This window comes from Solea senegalensis, linkage group LG17, assembly GCF_019176455.1.
Source record: "Solea senegalensis isolate Sse05_10M linkage group LG17, IFAPA_SoseM_1, whole genome shotgun sequence".
NCBI classification, from domain to species: Eukaryota; Metazoa; Chordata; class Actinopteri; order Pleuronectiformes; family Soleidae; genus Solea; species Solea senegalensis.
The window spans coordinates 10,080,048-10,098,640 of record NC_058037.1 but is presented as its reverse complement, the minus strand read 5'-3'; the positions used below and the strand labels follow the sequence as shown (position 1 = coordinate 10,098,640).

The 18,593-nt window shown below is 38.5% G+C and overlaps 2 protein-coding genes and 1 long non-coding RNA gene across 3 annotated transcripts; 1 reads left to right on the top strand and 2 right to left on the bottom strand.

Annotated features, from left to right (window-relative positions):
* Nucleotides 1–810: 810 nt before the first annotated feature.
* On the bottom strand, nucleotides 811–3,365 carry LOC122783928. The gene is made up of 3 exons (XR_006362114.1): nucleotides 2,488–3,365; nucleotides 1,755–1,965; nucleotides 811–1,074 (listed from the first exon to the last, which is right to left on the bottom strand). It is a non-coding gene; the product is annotated as an uncharacterized LOC122783928 (long non-coding RNA).
* Nucleotides 3,366–4,395: 1,030 nt separating this feature from the next.
* On the bottom strand, nucleotides 4,396–12,998 carry LOC122783926 (dihydrolipoyllysine-residue succinyltransferase component of 2-oxoglutarate dehydrogenase complex, mitochondrial-like). Its single transcript, XM_044048894.1, has 15 exons — nucleotides 12,839–12,998; nucleotides 10,665–10,698; nucleotides 9,944–9,986; nucleotides 9,546–9,610; nucleotides 9,208–9,282; nucleotides 8,989–9,044; nucleotides 8,783–8,891; nucleotides 8,249–8,389; nucleotides 7,326–7,399; nucleotides 7,124–7,221; nucleotides 6,846–6,976; nucleotides 6,642–6,715; nucleotides 6,475–6,558; nucleotides 6,222–6,389; nucleotides 4,396–5,460 (listed from the first exon to the last, which is right to left on the bottom strand). Exons 1-15 carry the CDS (start codon nucleotides 12,899–12,901, stop codon nucleotides 5,326–5,328), a joined length of 1,350 nt encoding a protein of 449 aa, XP_043904829.1. The 5' UTR covers nucleotides 12,902–12,998; the 3' UTR covers nucleotides 4,396–5,325.
* An 898-nt stretch (nucleotides 12,999–13,896) lies between these two features.
* Nucleotides 13,897–18,324, top strand: LOC122784500 (prospero homeobox protein 1-like). Its single transcript, XM_044049799.1, has 4 exons — nucleotides 13,897–15,060; nucleotides 15,243–15,344; nucleotides 15,609–15,803; nucleotides 18,157–18,324. The coding sequence occupies exons 1-4, from the start codon at nucleotides 13,897–13,899 to the stop codon at nucleotides 18,322–18,324; spliced, it is 1,629 nt and encodes a 542-aa protein (XP_043905734.1).
* The last annotated feature ends 269 nt before the right edge of the window (nucleotides 18,325–18,593 follow it).

Genomic DNA, 18,593 nt, shown 5'->3' with positions numbered 1-18,593 from the left:
GTCACAGCTGAGCCAAACAGCCGCTCGTTTTAAAAAGTCACTCAGAAAAGGTCATTCATCTTTCATTTCTCTCGGGCTCGATTATTGCAGCCGCCTTTGTGCAGAGCTCGGCATCAGAAACACATTATCTTCCATCTGCAGACAGAGCAAACAGCCACTGCCTTTTATTTAAGTCACACATTTCCAAAATGATTTTAATCCTGCTTAAGATTAACACTTAACACTTCCCATTCCCATGTTGTATAATTGCTTGTTATGTAAGATTTAGTACTGTAATGTAATACAACACCAGTGACATTGTTGTCAAAGGAGGAACAGCAGCACCTCGTTTTTACCACACTGACATTTAAGTTTTGGACAGTGGTAAAAGTGTCACGGGAGGGGGTGGGGGCCTTTATAAACAACTTAATTTCGCACTTTGTACTTGGATAAAACCCCACACCTTTTAACATTTATATTTCAGACAAACAAGGTATTTGTTTGGATTTTTATTAGCTAATGAGTCCATACAACTATGAATTAATAGGTGAATTAATTAACCAAAGCTTAAACAGAAAAGTCATAAAAAGTCAAACGAGGTTACGTGAAAAACCAAAAAGAGTCTAAAGATGTAAAAGGACATTGTACTCTGTTGTTATTATTATATTACAGTCATATTTTATTATACGAGACAATAAATTGGGCATTTGAATATAGTGTATGTACCAACATTATAAAACGGTTTACAGCCAACATCTCCATCTACTGGAGGTTTTGTGAACTGCAAGATTTGAGGTTGACTTTAGTTTTTGACAGGTAATTTCTCACACACACACACACAGTTGCCTCCTTCATGAGTTCTAAATGAATGAGTTTCAATGGCTCAGTAAAACATTGAAAACATTTCATTTGTAGATAAAAGCTGTATTTAAAAAGCTTCAGCTGTCACAGCCATACTCGGAGTCAAACTCACCTCTGTGTGCAGCAGCAGCTTTATTGTGATGGATCTGAACAATGAGGAGGAGCTAATATCTGATGAGATGGAGGTCCACCCAGGGTCAAGAGCAGGACAGTGATGTAGAGCGAGACGATGATCTGAAGTCAGATGGTAAAAATTAGAACAATGTTCAATAACAGATGTCTCCCTTCACCCCAGAAGCACCGATGACAGATGTCACGTACATGAAGGATATTCTCACTTTTAATGGGTTAATTCAGGCCCAAGCCATTTTTAATGGTTTATTAATTACATGAATAAGAATTGTTATGTAGAAAGGGGTAAATGGATACATGGATAGAGAGAGCTGCGCGGAACTAATCTGACAATCGTTTGAATGTAATTCGTTTGGGTTTAAAAGTTACACACTACAGCCTTAACCTAATGTGACATTTCTTGAAACAGAAGTGTGCACAGGGACACACATCCAGCCTGAAGACATTTGATATCTTGCTGGACAGAATCAACATAACTGAAAGTAGTAAAACATTTCTTGAGACAATACTTCAAATTTCAACGCACATCACTTGTTAGTCGGTCAGAAAATGTGTCTAAATTGAACTGGACAATAGTGCACAACATGTACAAGAGAATGTTTGTTGTTTTTAAGTTAGCAGGTGCAGCAAATAATAAAATAAATACAATCAAATGAGTAGTGTTGGTGAAAAGGTGTTCCGCTTCACTGTGTACACAGCTGTATTGACAATAAACGTACTATTACTACTACATCTGTCCAGTGTGAACACTTGAACCTCTGACACCAACCAGCTGCACCCACCTCAGCGCTGCCATCTGTGTCCGTCGCTGACCCTCAGGGTCCTGAACCTCATTTGCTCCGTCCAAAAATAATCTTCTGGTATGACAACAGAACAAGAGGAGGAAGAAAAAGAGAGCTGCTTCCATATCAAAGGAGCGGGACGAGAGGAAGAATAGGGCCAGATGCAAGCTGGTTGTTTTCAGCCACATCGGTTAGCTTTGAATGAAATGGCCTGTAAAGGAAACGGCACATTAATGAATATGCACACGCAGCATTACTTAGGCACAGTGCGATTATTATTACTAATGAATTGTCTAATTGTCACTTGTGTGCCTGGGAAGAGCTTTGTATCACCAGTTTAAGTACATGTTTATGTTAAGAGACATATAAGAGACATCAGGTACAGGCATTGATCAATGCCCGGTAACAAAAGCTGTCAGACTGTGAAGTCCTTGTTCACTGATTAACAAAGACATTCTTTAAAGTACCTACACTCACAGATGATGATGATGATGATGATGATGTGTTACAGCGGTTACTCAGTGTGAGGAAACTATCGTCTGAATCGTTGGGGCTTCATTACCTTCACTTTTGCCAGCTCTTCCTGCTTCCAGGTCATGTTCTTCACCAGTATTTTCATTTTATCTCCCTTTTCATCATCATCATCATCACCTCTGTTGCTCTCAGACAGGGAGTACTAATCCCAATGGTCTGTACATGATGTCAGTCATTTGGTTTTTCTCCTTGAGGTTACCGGCACGTTGAAGGTCCCAGGATCTCTCTGTGTCGAGTTTGCATGTTGCATGTCCTGGTTTCTCCTGTGTTCTGGTAATGCTGGCGACATTTCATCTGGAGTTGGTCGCCAGGCGCTGTCGAGTGGCTGCTCACTGCTCCTAAGGTCTAGGAAGGTTCCTAGTAGGGGATGGACAAAAGGCAGAGGAATTTACCCACAGGGATTCATAAAGTCACATTAACCTTCAGGCCTCTGGAAGTCAGTTGACTGGAAGACATTTTGAGGGCCGTCTCTCAAAACAGGCCTACAGATTACAGTACATTCAGAATTTTTTATTTAAAAATATAGCTTTTAAACTGTATCTTGTAAAACAAAAGGATCATTTTGCACATCTATTTTCAGAGGGAGGGCCGTAGGTCCGCGGCAACAAGTTTGTTTGTGGTCCTGAAAGTGTAAAAGATGGAAATACCTAGTAAAGCATTTTACAAACCTTCTATATGGGGTCCCACTTTTTACGATTACAACCGTCATCTACATTTCACACTGTAAATTGTGACAAGAGCTTACACGTCATGATGTGCATACTGCAACGTCTCTGACTCTTTCCTGACCATTTCTGTAACAACTGATATCTCGAGTTGGTAAACCAGACAACTGGACAGTTGTAAATGAATCACAACTTCATTGTATGCATGTCATTTCAAACGTATACACATAAATCTTAAGTAAAAGGCAAAAAAAAGGGGGAAATAAACTACTCATTAAATGTGATTGAAGCAGCAGGCTTTTAGAATAGGTTTGTATGTGCATGACAGTTCTGCATTTGGCAAACATATGAAGACGTTCCAGAAAAGTACTCGCCTTTTCATACGAAAAAACAATAGGCTGCATTCAACTTTTTTTTTACAAGTAAGTCTTATAAAAGGAGAATTCCAGCTGTTAGTCATGCTTTCATCCACTCAAAACACTTTTCTACCGACTGCACAAAAAACAACAAAAAAAACAAAGCTTTATATAATGACATTGATATAATTGGCTGATTTAAAAGACAGAAAAAATAACAGAATAATTTAGGTAAATTATCCCTCTGATGTGCCTTAATGAAAACAAACAGCTAGCTGCCAATTTCTAATAGGCCATCTTTCATGTGAATGGACACAAAGACTTAAAACCCACATCTTATTGAGCAGTCCAATTGGAAATTCACAGATTTCGCCAAAATTTGAAGACGAAACAAAAAACCTGCCAACAGGCCCTTCAGATATCTATGCACCTACTGGCACACGCTGCCAATTAACATGATCTCGAAAGCGCTAATGGAATCTTGAGCGGCAATAAAAGTAAATAATTAAATTACAGGAACCCTTGTATCATTGTTTGCTGTATTCAGGCCCATTAGGACCTCCCGTATTCTCATGGTAATCTAATGTTTGGGGTTTTTTGTGTTTTCATAATGAATTCTGTGTTTTTGCTCCAAACAGTGTTGTTCAGACATTTGTGTAGGTGCTGGCAGAGAAACAAAGACGTACATTAGGACCCATTGTGCGCCGTGATTATTAAAGTAAACAGAAACACTGAAGGGGCATCATACACAGCTGCACACACTCGAGCCCGTGTCTGTGAAGTGGTATAAAGGGCAAAGCAACCCTCAAGACTTTGTCAGAGATGATCACATTATTTGGAGCTTCTCAAGAGGCGAACAGGAGGCCGACTAATGAGGCTTTGAAGATTGGCCTTTGGCACACAATTCATTTGCTGTAGAGAGTTTGGGAGCAAAAACAGATTTGGCATGAGATAAAATGCTTTGGCCAAGATCAACCATGAAGACGTTCCCTGCCACAAACGCGTGATTTTTTCGAGTATCGCTTCAGAGGTAGAGAAACGTTGATGGCAGCAACACAGCATGTATAGTCAAAGTCATGATGGAAATATGTGAGACAGGTTTTATTACATAAAAATGCTTGAGATGTTTCTTTAAATAGATACAAGTATTTTATTTATAGGGTAGCACAATGACAATAAAAATGTGCAAGCAAATTGTGCGCGTCTTTGAATCTCCATCCAAAACACTGCCCATAAGATTATCGCAAAAAAACAAAAAACAGTGAACAGTGAATTAATGTTAATTTTTTAAAGAGCTTTTTAGAATTGATCAAAATGATTGAATTCCAATGGCCGGACAAGGGCAAGGAAAGTTTAAAAACAAGAATGTAGAGTATAAAAGACAAATATAACTGAACCTTCAAGCAGACGCTCACCAGATAAACATCATGGATTTCAAGGCACAGCACCGACAAGCATCTGTTCCGCTCAAAATCCCAGTTTCCAGACTGTAGCTGGTAACAATGACCAGCAGCAAACCAAGGACATTTCTTCACTCCTGTGTTAACATTAAAACATCTTGAATTCATCCGAGTGAGCCGTGCACGGCCCCGGCTGTGGAAAAAGTGGCTCAGGAGGAGGAAGAACAAACTAACGAGCTGGGTAGACTGTTCACTCGCAGCCAAATGTTGCCAGGAAAAGCCACTTACATTTCAAGTGTCAAGGACGCAGCAAGAGTTTATCTACCGCTTCGTACCTGAAGAGCATGTGGATGTTAGAAAACACCTGTGTGACTTGCCTGTAGCAAAACAATTACAAAAGACAAGGAGAAATCTTGTCCTTTTTTGTTTTGTTGGTCGAACATACTAGACGGGCACTTTAAATTCAATGTTGTGTTAAAAACGCAATCTCAGTATCCCCTGTAACACAGAGACAAAAAAAAACAATAGTTGTGTGGGGGCAGGTTTGGTGTGACTTGTGCGTGTTTTGTGGTGTGGAGTTCATTTTATACATCTGAGTAATGTGGTGGAAGAAACATCACATGTCCAGAAGCAGCACTCGGGGATCTTCCACCACGGCTTTGATCTTGCGCAAGAAAGTAACAGCTTCCCTCCCGTCAACGAGCCGGTGGTCGTACGTCAGGGCCACATACATCATAGGCCGGATCTCGACCTGCCAAAACACAAAACAGTTTTATTATTCACTCATGTTTGAGGTCATTAGATTGAAAAAAACTAGATGATTAAGCATTGAAGGTGAAATTATTGCTCGTACATACAAAGATAAATTACTTCCTGGTAATTGTATTTCTTGCAACCTTTTTTGTAGGCTCATGGTTTGATTTAGAAAGCTATTTTCTATTTTACTAAGCAACATGTACACATCCCTTCAGTGGAAAGGTCACTATAGCAGCACCTTTTCAGAGATCAAAGAATGGTCTGTCAAATATTTAACCTGTGTATCATGTCAGGGGGCTTAGGACAGAGAACCTCGATCACAAACAGTAAATATGCAACAACCTGGTGTTTAGAGTTGCACAATACAGTTAAACATAAAAAAAACTGCGATTATTTTATACAGATATTGCAATTGTGATGTGATTCACACTTCATATAATATTTTCACAAAAAAACCCATACAGAATTCATAAGAAATTACTTTTTTTAAGTTAGTAAACAAAACATATTTTCTCATCTGAAGACCCAAGATGTTATTAAATTCCTGTAGCACTGACAGAATTTTATTATAATGACAAACATTTCATCTTTATCAAATGCAATGAACTCATTAGCCAACTATTTATCTAGTGATCCTGCCTATTGGGAGTTTTAATAAATTTAATACAACATGAACATTACATTTCATACCTCTTCTGAGTCTTTCCCCCTCTCTAAACTATCGCTTACCCAGTAAATAAAACACTGTTTTCTTACCTTTCCGTTTATGACAACAGGTCGGTCAAAGATGCCATGCATGCCCAGGATGGCAGACTGGGGAGGGTTGATGATGGGTGTACCAAACATAGAGCCAAACACGCCACCATTGCTGATGGTGAAAGTGCCTCCGTCCATGTCTTCAATAGCAAGCTCATTATTACGAGCCTGAAGTGCAAAATACAATTATTTTTCTTGTTTTCGTCAGAATGTAAGACGCTGGTTATCGTCTATAGTACACAAGCTTGTTTACCTTTTCCCCCAGTGCGGTAATAGCCGTCTCAATGTCAGCAAAGTTCATTGTCTCAACGTTACGGATCACTGGTACAACAAGACCCTAAAGACGGACATTGACAAACTCAGCATTTTATAGCACCATGTGTTACACACAAATGTCAGGTTTAGACTCAAATGTTGTACCTTTGGAGTTGCCACAGCAACACTAATGTCCACATAATCCCTGTATATTATCTCTTTAGTTGCATCATCAATGACTGTCAGGAAACACATATTAAGCACATATTAAAAATACAAATGGAAAGCTTTGACCCTTTGCAGTACCAGTAATAATTGTAGGTAACTTCAAGCTTAAGAAAAGGTTTTGGTAAGTGTGCATCGTCTCACCAGCATTGACAGCAGGTTGGTCCATCAGAGCGTGTGCTGCCGCCTTTACAAACGGCGACATAAAACCCAGTTTGGTGTTATGCTTCTTCAAGAAAGCGTCCTTATAGTTCTTCCTCATGTCCTGAATGTTGCTGATGGAAATGTTTAGTGAGGAAATGTCTTCATAAAAAAAGTCAAATGTATCATATCACCATGAAATATCAATCAGCCTCTTATGTTGAGGTTGCAATCCTGACTGAATCTGAATACAGTCTTTGTTTTAAAAGCTGCTGTCTCACCTCATGTCCACCTCGTTGAAGGTGGTCAACATAGCACAGGTGTCCTGAGCCTCCTTCAGTCTCTGGGCGATCCTCAACCTCATACGGTTCATCTTCACCTGCACAGCAGGAGAGGGGGAGAAAAAGTAAAGATCTGTCAACCAGCAGTTTGACGCTAATGTTCTATAGTGATATAAAATGAATTATTCCTGGTGTGTGTTACCCTGTTTTCTCCTCTGCCTCCTGCTGCAGGAGAAGCTGGTGCTGGAGGTGCAGTCATAGGTTTGACAGCAGAAACTACACAGAAAGAAAAAGAGGGAGAAACAAATTATAGTGGGACTCACAAAGGTTTGACAATTCAAACGTATTTCAAACGTAGGATTAAAAGTTCACGTTCTAACAGATGCAGCAGCGAGGAAATGCAAGCCTATTGTACATGAGGTAGACTCAGCTCTCTCCTCTCTCTGCAGATATATAATACAGTGCCAAGTGCTTCGATGGAGAGACAAGTAACCTCATTTCACAGTGAGCCGTCTCGAGCCCAATCAAGTTGACAGATTTGTGTTTCTACCAAAGAATATCAGAACTTAAGCTGTTTGCATTGACAAACAGAGAGTGGACGTAACATGATTACATTTTAGATAAAGAATGAAAAGTCAGAGGGCTTGAAGACGGAGTGATTGTCTCATCCCACTCTAATGACTGACTGTGGCTGTATTACATTAATAACTACTAGCAGCACTATTCTTACCTAACAATTATTAGAATTGTTCACAAAGTAAAGAAAACCGTGACCTTTGTGGAGAATTTGAGGAGCAGTGACGGCGGTGGCGTGAGCACACAGAGGTGGGTGGGGGTTTTAAATTAATTAGAACAAATTACAGGTCATTATAAATTCGTTCAGATTTGTTATAATTTTTGGAAAAGTGAAAGCCCTATTAAATATACACAACAGTCTTTAATTAATTTAGCACTGCAGCCCTTAGGACCTATACCTACTAACGTGCTGCTATTAATTTACATACATACATTATGATAATGAATACATGCTACAGTAGTGCTGCACCTAATCTTTTTGTTAGCCTGTAAGTCAGAATAAACTTGCAGGGAGTAGTACTACTTCATATGAATTGGAGAGAAACACACCAGGCTTTGTTGGGACAGCCTGTGGTGGCGCTGCAGGCATGGGTGTGGTGGTTGAAGCTGGAGATGGTGGTGGTGGAGGGGGAGCAGCAGCAGCTTGTTCCTCTGGAGCTGTGGAGGGAGCAGCTTTGGCAGCAGCAGCAGCTGAGAAGAGAAGACATTGGACGGACAAATGTGGTATGAATTTAATGGTATGAATGATTCACCAAACATGCAAATTGCTTCAGTGTGTTCACTCGGCTTTCACAAAATAATACATTTTCAATTGTGCATCTCGATCCTTCCAAGTCACAAATACTACACTACGTGTCCTTGTTTCTGTCTCTTTATGCTCAAATACAGAAAAATGGAAAAACTAGAGTCAAATTCCTTGTCTGTTCACTCTGGGCCAGTAAAGCTGATTCTAATTCTGCTGTTGTATCTTTATGTTTGTGTTGTTAATGGTATGGGCCGACACCCGCAAAGTGAAAACTTAAACCGTTCTTCTAGTTCATATACCAATGCTAAACACAATAAGTGATGTTCAGATGAGCACACCTCCTTTCCGGAGCTTGAAGAGGGGGGTTCCTCCTTCTACCTTCCCACCGTCTGGCACCAGCAGTTCCTCAATTACACCAGCTACTGGAGAAGGGACTTGTACCGAGGTCTAGGAGTACAAAGTACACAAGTTCTATACAATGCTTCTTTACCCTCCACAATGTAAAATTTGTACAAATAAGGTTTATTATGTTTTTTATTCATACCTTGTCAGTCTCAATTTCACACACCAACTCATCTTCCGCCACTGAGTCCCCCACAGCTAAAACACAAACCATTAAACCAAGAGTGTTTTTCGTTTGCAGAAATGTGATTATTTTCATTGTTTGTCTTATTCATTAACATAAATATAATCAGATATTGAATACAGGAGGCTAATACCTATGAAATACAGAGAGCATTTTATTTAACATGTAAATACACACCTTTTTCCCACCTCACATCTCCCTCTGTAACAGACTCTGCAAATGCAGGAGTTTTGACTGTGACCACTTCATCCCCTGTACAGAGATAATAACAACTGTTGTTACAATGAGTCATCAGAATCAGAATCAGAATATATTATCCCAAAGGAAATTGATTTGTTACAGTTGCTCCATATCAGACTTAGTAAGTACCAGAAGAAAAAAAAGCCTACACGTTAAAAATTAAAAAAGAAATTAAGATTAAATTTAAATAAAAATAGCACAAAGCCCTTGTTTAAAACAATAATGACAAAATGTACAATGTGTACAGAATCAATATGAGCTGTTGCAGTACATACTATGAACAGCAGATGTCTTGAAGTATCTGATATGGAAGACATTTGCTGATGATGAAAATTCACATCTAAAAAAGGACAAGAAAATCATCAATTAATTGTATTTTAGACTTAACAAAATGCAATTCTAAATATTACTTTAGTGATAAAGCAAAATATGGTTTCATTAACGTACTATGTATTTTCTTCTTGTGTCTAATTTTTATCTAATAAAGCAAAGATAATTATTTTACAATTATATAAAGGAAAATGGTGACAAAATGACTGATTGTTTCAGCACTATGCTATTTAAAAAAAAAGTAATATGCAGTATAAGCTAATATGACAGTGGAGCACAATTATGATAAAAAGACAATCAGACAATGCTCTTCTAAAGATCAAGTGTTTACTGGAATACTTACAGCTGAGAATATCTTGAAAGTGGTCGACTACAGACAGAGCTGCCTGAGGGAAAAAAAAAAAAAAGTAAAAGAAAGAAAATCTACACAATGTGTACGTCCAGCTTCTGCTGAGACTCTGACATGAGACATGATGTAGCTGCCATTGTCCATTTGTTGGCTCCTTCTCAGGCATCATGCTGTAGACGAACCACTCATGAAGCGTTTTTAATAATTAGCAACAGAATAAAGAGAGGTTCTTAAAGCTGCAGTGCGTAACTTTTGCTGTAATTTTTGGGGTAAAAGATTAAGATAATTTATATGCTGCATCCCTCATTTGGAAATGGGCTCCATTAACAAATACTATCAGACCTGACTAAGGGAGTGTCGAGCAGGGGGAAGCATCTATCTCATCAAACTCCTGAACAACCAGTTTTTTAGCAGTAGAATTCACCTCTGAACATTTAGTGGATGCTTCTTTGTGTTTTCAGTCATACTCCACCTGGTTTGCAGCTGTCTTACTTTACCAGTACAATGTTGTTGTTGTTGTTGACTCTGTCTGTCTTAACATAAAACGTATCACTTCCTGACACTAAAGCAAAACTACACTGACAACAAGAAAGTCATGTAGAGATCTGTGTGGACTCATTTGACAATGTTTGAATGCAACAGAGAATTTTTAAACAAATGATGTACTACAGTTTTTACCCTGCTGACAAACTGGCCTGTGTGGTAGCACACTTACCTGATACACTTTGCCGAAGTAGAACATTATGTGCCTGAAAGAGTAAATAAGAGAGAAAATCAGTTATCAATTTGAATTATGTTTGAATATTGTCTGGTTTTATAATGGTTTACATTAACAGAATTTGGATTTTAGTAAAATCCATTTTAAACACAGATTAATGGTAAACTGAGAAGCATGATCTTTTTATTGTGTTAACAGCTTCACCACCAGATATTAGCAATTCTCCTTCAATACTTTCATATAAAAAGGCAAGAAAAATGTTCTACTAATAGAGATCGACCTCATTACTGGAGAGTGAATGTACAATGTCACACAGCAAGCAGAGACTATATAATTAGCATCGTTAATGTAGTAGTTTGACATTTTACTAACCACATTGGTCACTATAAAAATGCATCAAAAATCTGACTTGCCTTATACCTTAGGTAAACTATTTTCTGGGATAAAATCTGACTTATTGCTATGAGTCATGGGGCAAGGAATCTTACATAGACCTACTTTTCTTATATGCACAAGTCTTTGTATATAGATGTAAAGATTTAACTTTTGTAACATGATTTATTTTACTCTAAACAATGTAATGAACAATAATGTATTATCAAATTAAGGAGAGGGAGACTGGTAAAGGTTTACTGTGCTAAACATCTGTGTTGTGAGACTGTATGAGTCATGTATGTGGGTATTGAGGGCAGGGCCTGTCTTGTTCTGGCTGCTCTTTCACTACTTTTTTTTTTTTTTATGTATAGTTGCTTGTGACAAAGGGATGCCAAATGAGGGTGGAGTTGTCAGGACAGCACTTAATCATCCACAATGAATCAAAGAATGGGGAAACGTTCATACCATGAAGGGTCGAGATACAGTTTTTATACATTTAGCTAAATTTTGAGTCTTCTTGCAACTTTAAAAAGAGTTGCTCGAGTTGTTATCCTTTGATTTTTAGTTATCTTGTGTGTGTCTATGTTCTTAAGGGACTTAGCTGAAAGAAAATGTATTTCAAAACATTGAAATACAACACAGTTACAGTCAGAAGCTGGTTTATTACCTCTGCCAATGAGGTTATGTTTTTTTGCCATATTTGGACAGTGAGAGCAGCACACAATTAAAAAAAAAAAAAGGACAGATCCTTATCTGTTCTTGACATTTTGCAATTTTCTGGGGATGACGGTTATGGCCCAAGCAGGAAATAATTGGATTTGGAAAGAGGCATGAATGGAGCATTACAGATGCCAACTGCCATAAAACACCAAAGAAGAAGATAAATTGATTTAGGAGGTGATCCAAATATAAATACGGGATAAAAAGAAGATAAAAACAAATGATAATCTTGCAAGTTAGGATACTGTACTGACTCTGTGGGAAACTTAGAAGTTTTGGTCAAGGTTTGCACGCTCTCTAGTTCTGTTTATTTCACTCAAACTGATGCAGTCTAATCCAAAAGACCTGAAGTAAACTCACTGCACCATGTATTATTATTCAAATGCATCTAAACAGCTACATCTCAAAAGTTGAATCTAGACCTGTGTAAAATCAAGGCAGTGTTATTTTTACCTTGCTCTTTTATTCAAATTTATATGAGCAAGGCTGGGCTATACCACCTCAAATGGAACTGAAACTTAAATGTTTTTGGTTAGCGTTTATAAAGTTGACAACACTGACTATGTGCTCCATGAAGCAGGGAGAAGTAAAAAAACAACTTTTTTTTTTTTACCTGCTCACAATAATAGACAGTTTAACATCTGAGAGGTGAACCACCACTGCACATACACGTGCAGCATTAACCTGTCAATGTTAGGCCAGTGACTGAAGCAGTCTAAATCTAAAACAAAGATTATAGCTACAGATAACATAACAGAAGGTCGACTCGTTTAGCAAGTTTATTCTGACTTGCAGGCTAACTATAAGATTGCGTGCAGTGTTTTATTTTTGTAGATATCTTAAATTTAAACTTCATTTCCAACAGTCAGATAGTTAACAGGACACCGATTCTAGCTCTCGGCAGACCCGGGTCTCGTGTGAAGCTGTCAGAGTGTTTTGTCCTTGTTAGCCGAGGCCCTGCTACTTAACAAGCTAATGTCAGCACTACAGAACAGGACATACAAATGAGCATGAACAGTGTGAGTTACCAAATTGTGTCAGCTCAGTGGTGTTGTTGCCCCCCTCCTTGGACCTACCTGGCTCACCGCTGACACGGAACGGCCGAGCGTCCGGTACACACCTCTGGTTCGTGCTAACATGACAATAGCTGGTGGCTGAAACCTATAGTGGAGAAGCTGTATGTACAGTCTACAGAAGCTCGCGCCGCTCCCAAGCGCGTGGGCGGTCCAAGTGGAAGGAACCACTGCGGCAGGCTGGCAGGGGGTAAGTTAGAAGTACCGAGTTGCGGTAGCAAAAAAAACTGCTCACCATGAACTAGAAACCGACAAATATTGCGAATGTAATGAATTAAAAACGGAAGGTTCAACATGATAAGACAATACAAAAATGTTTAATTATAATTATTTTTACACGTGAACGAAATACATTAGGGAAAAAGACAACAGTGGGCTGCTCCATTTAAATATTAAAATTAATGTTATTTTGTGGCAGGTGGGAATGGGATTGGTTGGTGTATTATATTTGACCACACCCCCTCTGTACCCTTCAGTGAGACGAGTACAAATAATCCTGTCATTTCCCTCTTGCAAGTTCAAGACCTGCAGTCATTTCTGGATCTTTTCCAACAGGTAAGCAGCAAATGTCTTTAATATCTGAACTACAACTTACAATTTGTTGTTTTTAATTCTGAATGTAAAAAAGTGAGTCAGTCCAACACTGCACATTCTGCACATATGGAATACAATAATGAAATAGTGAGAACATGCAAAGGAGTTAACAGTGCTGATAAAAAAGGGTGAGTGTAAAACAGACTCAGTTACTTTGAAATATTGACTTTGCATTTATTTTGATATTTATACTTATTTGAGATCAAATGTAGATCCTTGCAGACTGTCACTCATTATCATGACATTTCCAAAGATTCCTGAAAGCATTGTCATTTAAAAAAAATAATAAAAATGAATGAATTTGTTGTCTTTGTTTTGTTTGTGAAGGCATGTATTCAACCAGCAACATTTACCTTGATGACTGCACTGCAGAGCATCTCCATTCTTTTCAACCCGATCCTGTGCATTCAAATTCAGATGCATCAAGCATTTGTGTGACTCCTCACCAAGACGGCGAGGATGCAAAAATGATCAAAGGGAGTGATTATTACAGTGGAGGTGAAGCTGATTCAAGTTTCTTCAGTTGCAGCCCAGTAGAAGTCAACACATCCAGAGACAGCTCCACAAGAAGGCACCCATCTCCTGCATCCAGTTTCTGCGCTCATCACGACTGGAATCTAAGCAGTGGCCATCAAGCAAAGCGAGCCAGAGTCGAAAATATCATCAAAGGCATGACAAGCTCTCCTGGTATGCACAGCACAGATGTGTTGACACCACAGTATGAGCAGACAGAACACATGAAGGAGGACGAAAGGAATGGAGAATTGCCTCTACATCAGGAGAACGTGGCAAGAAGCGGCATAAGTCACAGCCAGAGAAGACCGCAGCACCTGCGGCAGCTCAGGACAAGGTTTTACCATGTTGATGAAGTAACTACAGACAATAATAAGGCAGAGAAATACCCCACCTGGAATATTTCTCCTGACACCTTTCCAAAAGATGCTTTTACAGACTTTGACCTTGAGTGGCAGAAATATCCAAGCTGGAGGAAGGGGAAGCTCATGAATTTTTTCCAACCCAAACCGGAGAGAGTAAAGCTCATGGCAGATGTTTTAAAGCATGAACTGTCCAGAGCTGTGAGCAGGAGTGTTGACTCAGTTTTTAAAAGTGTGCCTCTTCTACAGACAGCACCACACAATGAGGACGTAGGGATAGAAAAGCCTCTTCAGTCATCATTGTGTGAAGACAAAAAAATAAGACTTTCATGTGATGGGTATGCAAAGGTGCAGATACCAGATGTTCAATCGGAAGCTCTGTCACTGGTTGTACAAAAGCCAAGACTGGAAAGATGTGATCAGCGTATCGTCCAACCCAGATCAAGAGCTCCTCATAATCTAAAACCTCATCAGTCGTTCAGTCATGACTCTGCTTTGCACGACAACTGGCTGCTGCAGAAGAATCACAACACTCCCCGTCAACAAGTCCTCGGAAGCTCTGAGGTTGTCCAAGCAAATTCTGAGATGTTTGACACACAGTGGACTTCAGTCAAAGTGAAACCAAAGGTCAACTCCAGACGTGCGAGGAGCCCGCACACTGCCACTGTGGATCCAGTGCTTCATGGACGCCTGTGCTTCCCTCGTGTCAAGATTGAGTCTGACAGCGTGGTGAAGCATCACCCATACATGCTGAACGTATCCTCTACCAGTTTCTCACATTAGTGTGTTTTAATATTGAATCTTTTTATTTCATCAGGTATGTGCTATCAATAAAGCCTGTTGATCTACATGTGACCTCATTTAATCTCACTAACAAAAAAAACATCCTCAAAACATTTCATTATGTGTTTCATCCTTAAACACTGGTGCATTTTTAGGAGGGTCTGACTACAAACCATTTGAAGAAAGCAAAGCTCATGTTCTTTTACACTCGCTACCCAAGCTCACTGGTCCTGAAGACGTGTTTCCATGACGTGCAGGTGATTAATTACTTACGATCTTGAGCAATAAAGTGTGAAAACTAATTTCTGACTAAATCTGTGCTTTCAGAAAGGATCTTTGTCACTAAACAAACCAGAGACATGTTTATCATTTTTATATTTTATTTGCCAACCGCATTACACATTTTGTAAAATGTAAAAATGTCTAAAACATAAAGGCAGAGAAACACAATATATGTATATATATATATATAAAATCTTCACATTTAATTGACCCAGTTACCTGTTTTGTTACCTCCTCAGTTCACACGCTGCATCACCTCTCAGCTCATCAAGTGGTTCAGCAACTTCAGGGAGTTTTACTACATCCAGATGGAGAAGTTTGCTCGTCATGCACTCGTGGAGGGAGTGGCCGATGTGAGAGATCTGACAGTGGGAAGAGAATCAGAACTTTTCAGAGCTCTTAACATGCACTACAACAAAGCCAGTGACTTCCAGGTGAGGTGCATTTGAAACTAAACAGTGATTAGTGTTGTTCTGAATGTACAGGATATTCATTTTGCTGCAGTCATGTTTGTGCCATGTGCAAATTTAACAGTGTGAAGAACAGCAGGGATCCTGGACTTTGATCCGTCTATCTTTTATCTTCCTGAGGTTAATGTACAGCCTATTATACTGTAGGTCAAACAGTGTATAATACAGCCACAACCAAGTACATTGTGAACTACTTCAGTAAATTGTCTCAAGTGAAGAGCTAAAAAAAGAACTTAAATCCATGCTTCTCCATAGCCAGAGTTCCTGCGCGTGTCAACCATGTCAGCTACGTTATTTTAGATGTGTTAACGCGTACAGAAAATTCCAAGATGATATATCATCCAAAGGAGTTGAAGAGCCATCACAATAGATACATTTACTCATAGTCACACAACTAATGTATTATTGTTATTATTATGGGCTAAAAATACCAAACACTCACAGATAAAGCAACAAAACGGACTTGTATACATTTTTGCTTTGTGTAACATATCAGCAAGTTGAAAATGAATTAACACAGAGAGGAAAATGAATGATTGACAAACCTATAACTAGATATATAATTAGGTGTAATTAAGTTTTTAATAGTCATTACCTCTCATTGAGGACTTTCAGTCATGTTAAGCTCAGGTTTTTTTTTTTCGGAACAGAAAAAACAAAAAAATTGCTAGTGGCTTGAAGTGAAGTACAGACACTTTCTCAATTTAACTACAGTTAAATACTGTTACATACATGTTAAATAGGGTTAGAGTTGTATTTCCTTCATTGTTAAACATATGTTCACCTTGTTTCCATTTCATGAGGCACACCTGTAGTCAAATTCAATTCAACATGCCTGTTCTGCCATGACAACTATTTTAAACATTTAATCCGCAGTTTCCACGATAAATTACATCTCTAATTAAATATGAATTCCCTGTTAAAAAGAAAGAAGATATAAGGCACACATGTCTGAAATGTAGGGATTCATTTTTAAATGAGCTTTAAGTGTTTACCGTGTAAACAATTTCCGTAACGCTCAGTATCTGCCTTAAGAATATAAAACCCAGACTTCCAGGGTTCAAGACAGCTGCAAATATTACATAAGTAGTATAGTTTCACTACAACTTTTTTCCCGATACTACTACAATACCTCTCAAGTATGTGTAGTCGTGGATCGTGACACATTTAATTACGTGTTTGTTGAACTTGCCCCAAAAAAGAATAATTTATTATTCTTTTTTATATAGGGCATGTAAATATTTTTGACAATGAACATTTGACAAAAGCAACAGAGGAGCAGCGATAAAGTGGCAGAGATGAGTGAAAGAAATGTTTTTAGTGAGTCACTGCTGCACAGCTTACTGTTCTCAAATCAAAGAGATTACACCTATTCAGCAGTGACGTCAGGTGTGTTCATGTGGGAGCCGGAGCAGAACAGGCACACGGAATGGCAGTTTCAAATCACACAATTGAAATGCTATAAATTAAATCCATGTGGCTGCCATGTTAGAGAATGTGCCCTTCTCTTTTTATAGCATATGAGATGCCATCTTAAGTTAAAATGTTACTGAACTGGAGACAAAAGCAACAACCTGTATATTTATTACCGCCTATAAGTGGTTCTCCATGCTGTTTGAGTAAACATTAACATTTCATTCATGCAACTGCATTAGAAAGGGGTTATTTAACTGAACATATGTAAAACAAATCAATCATTCAGCATCTTGTTGTGATGTTATATTGATTAAATTCACCTAAATGAATAGCACTGCAGCTGAAAAGGCATGAAGTGTACTCATGTACACAAACGTGACGTCTGAAAACAAGGACTGTCCAAAAGAGAAAGAGTTGATCTTCTGGGGAGCATTAACAAAACAATACAAAAAGCTAAATTCTGATCAGGTCAGAGCTGAAGATTAGTTTTTGTTGATGCTAGTGAATATCAATTCTGCTTATTTGGTCAAATCCTCCTTCCGATTCCATCAACTATTGCAAAAAAAGAGAAATTAACTATATGCTTATTTATTAGGTATTCAAGACAACGTGCACCTTTTTTTTCCAACTCATTTTAAAAATGGCCAGAAAATTGAATCCAGCTGAGCAAAACCATCCTAATAATGGAATTGCAAGGATTAAAGTGACAGGCAGTTCCAGAATATTTTTTAGTGGATTTAATATTGTCCTAAAATGAATCATCATCACCTTAATTATACTTACCTTAATTAACCAGGTCTGATTCTATATTAAAATAGAATACATATCTACAATATTAGATACAATACAAAAAACAGACAATAGGTTTAATTTTTTTTCCCCACCTCCATTGAATTTGTAGGTCCCTGACAGATTTGTCGAGGTTGCCGGGATTACACTGAGAGAGTTTTACGTTGCAATTTCAATGGGCAAAGATCATGATCCATCCTGGAAGAAAGCGATCTACAAGGTGATCTGTAAACTGGACGGTGATGTACCAACTGAATTCAAGAGTCATCAGTCCAGATAAAAGGCCAACAAGAACATGGACTTCTTCCAAGCTTTGGTGAACAAACTATTTTGTTTTGTTAGCTCAAACAAAGACCGGTGAAGAGTGAAGTGAGTGTCTGCACATCTGGAGTCACCATACATGTGGCAGACCAATGGCTATGTTTATCAAATCAATAGACAGACTGGTATATGTATTTTTGCTATATCAGCCATCTATAATATAGCAATAATACATAATGTGTTGAACTGTACATTGTGGAAAAAGGTGAAAAAGTAAGGTTAACACAC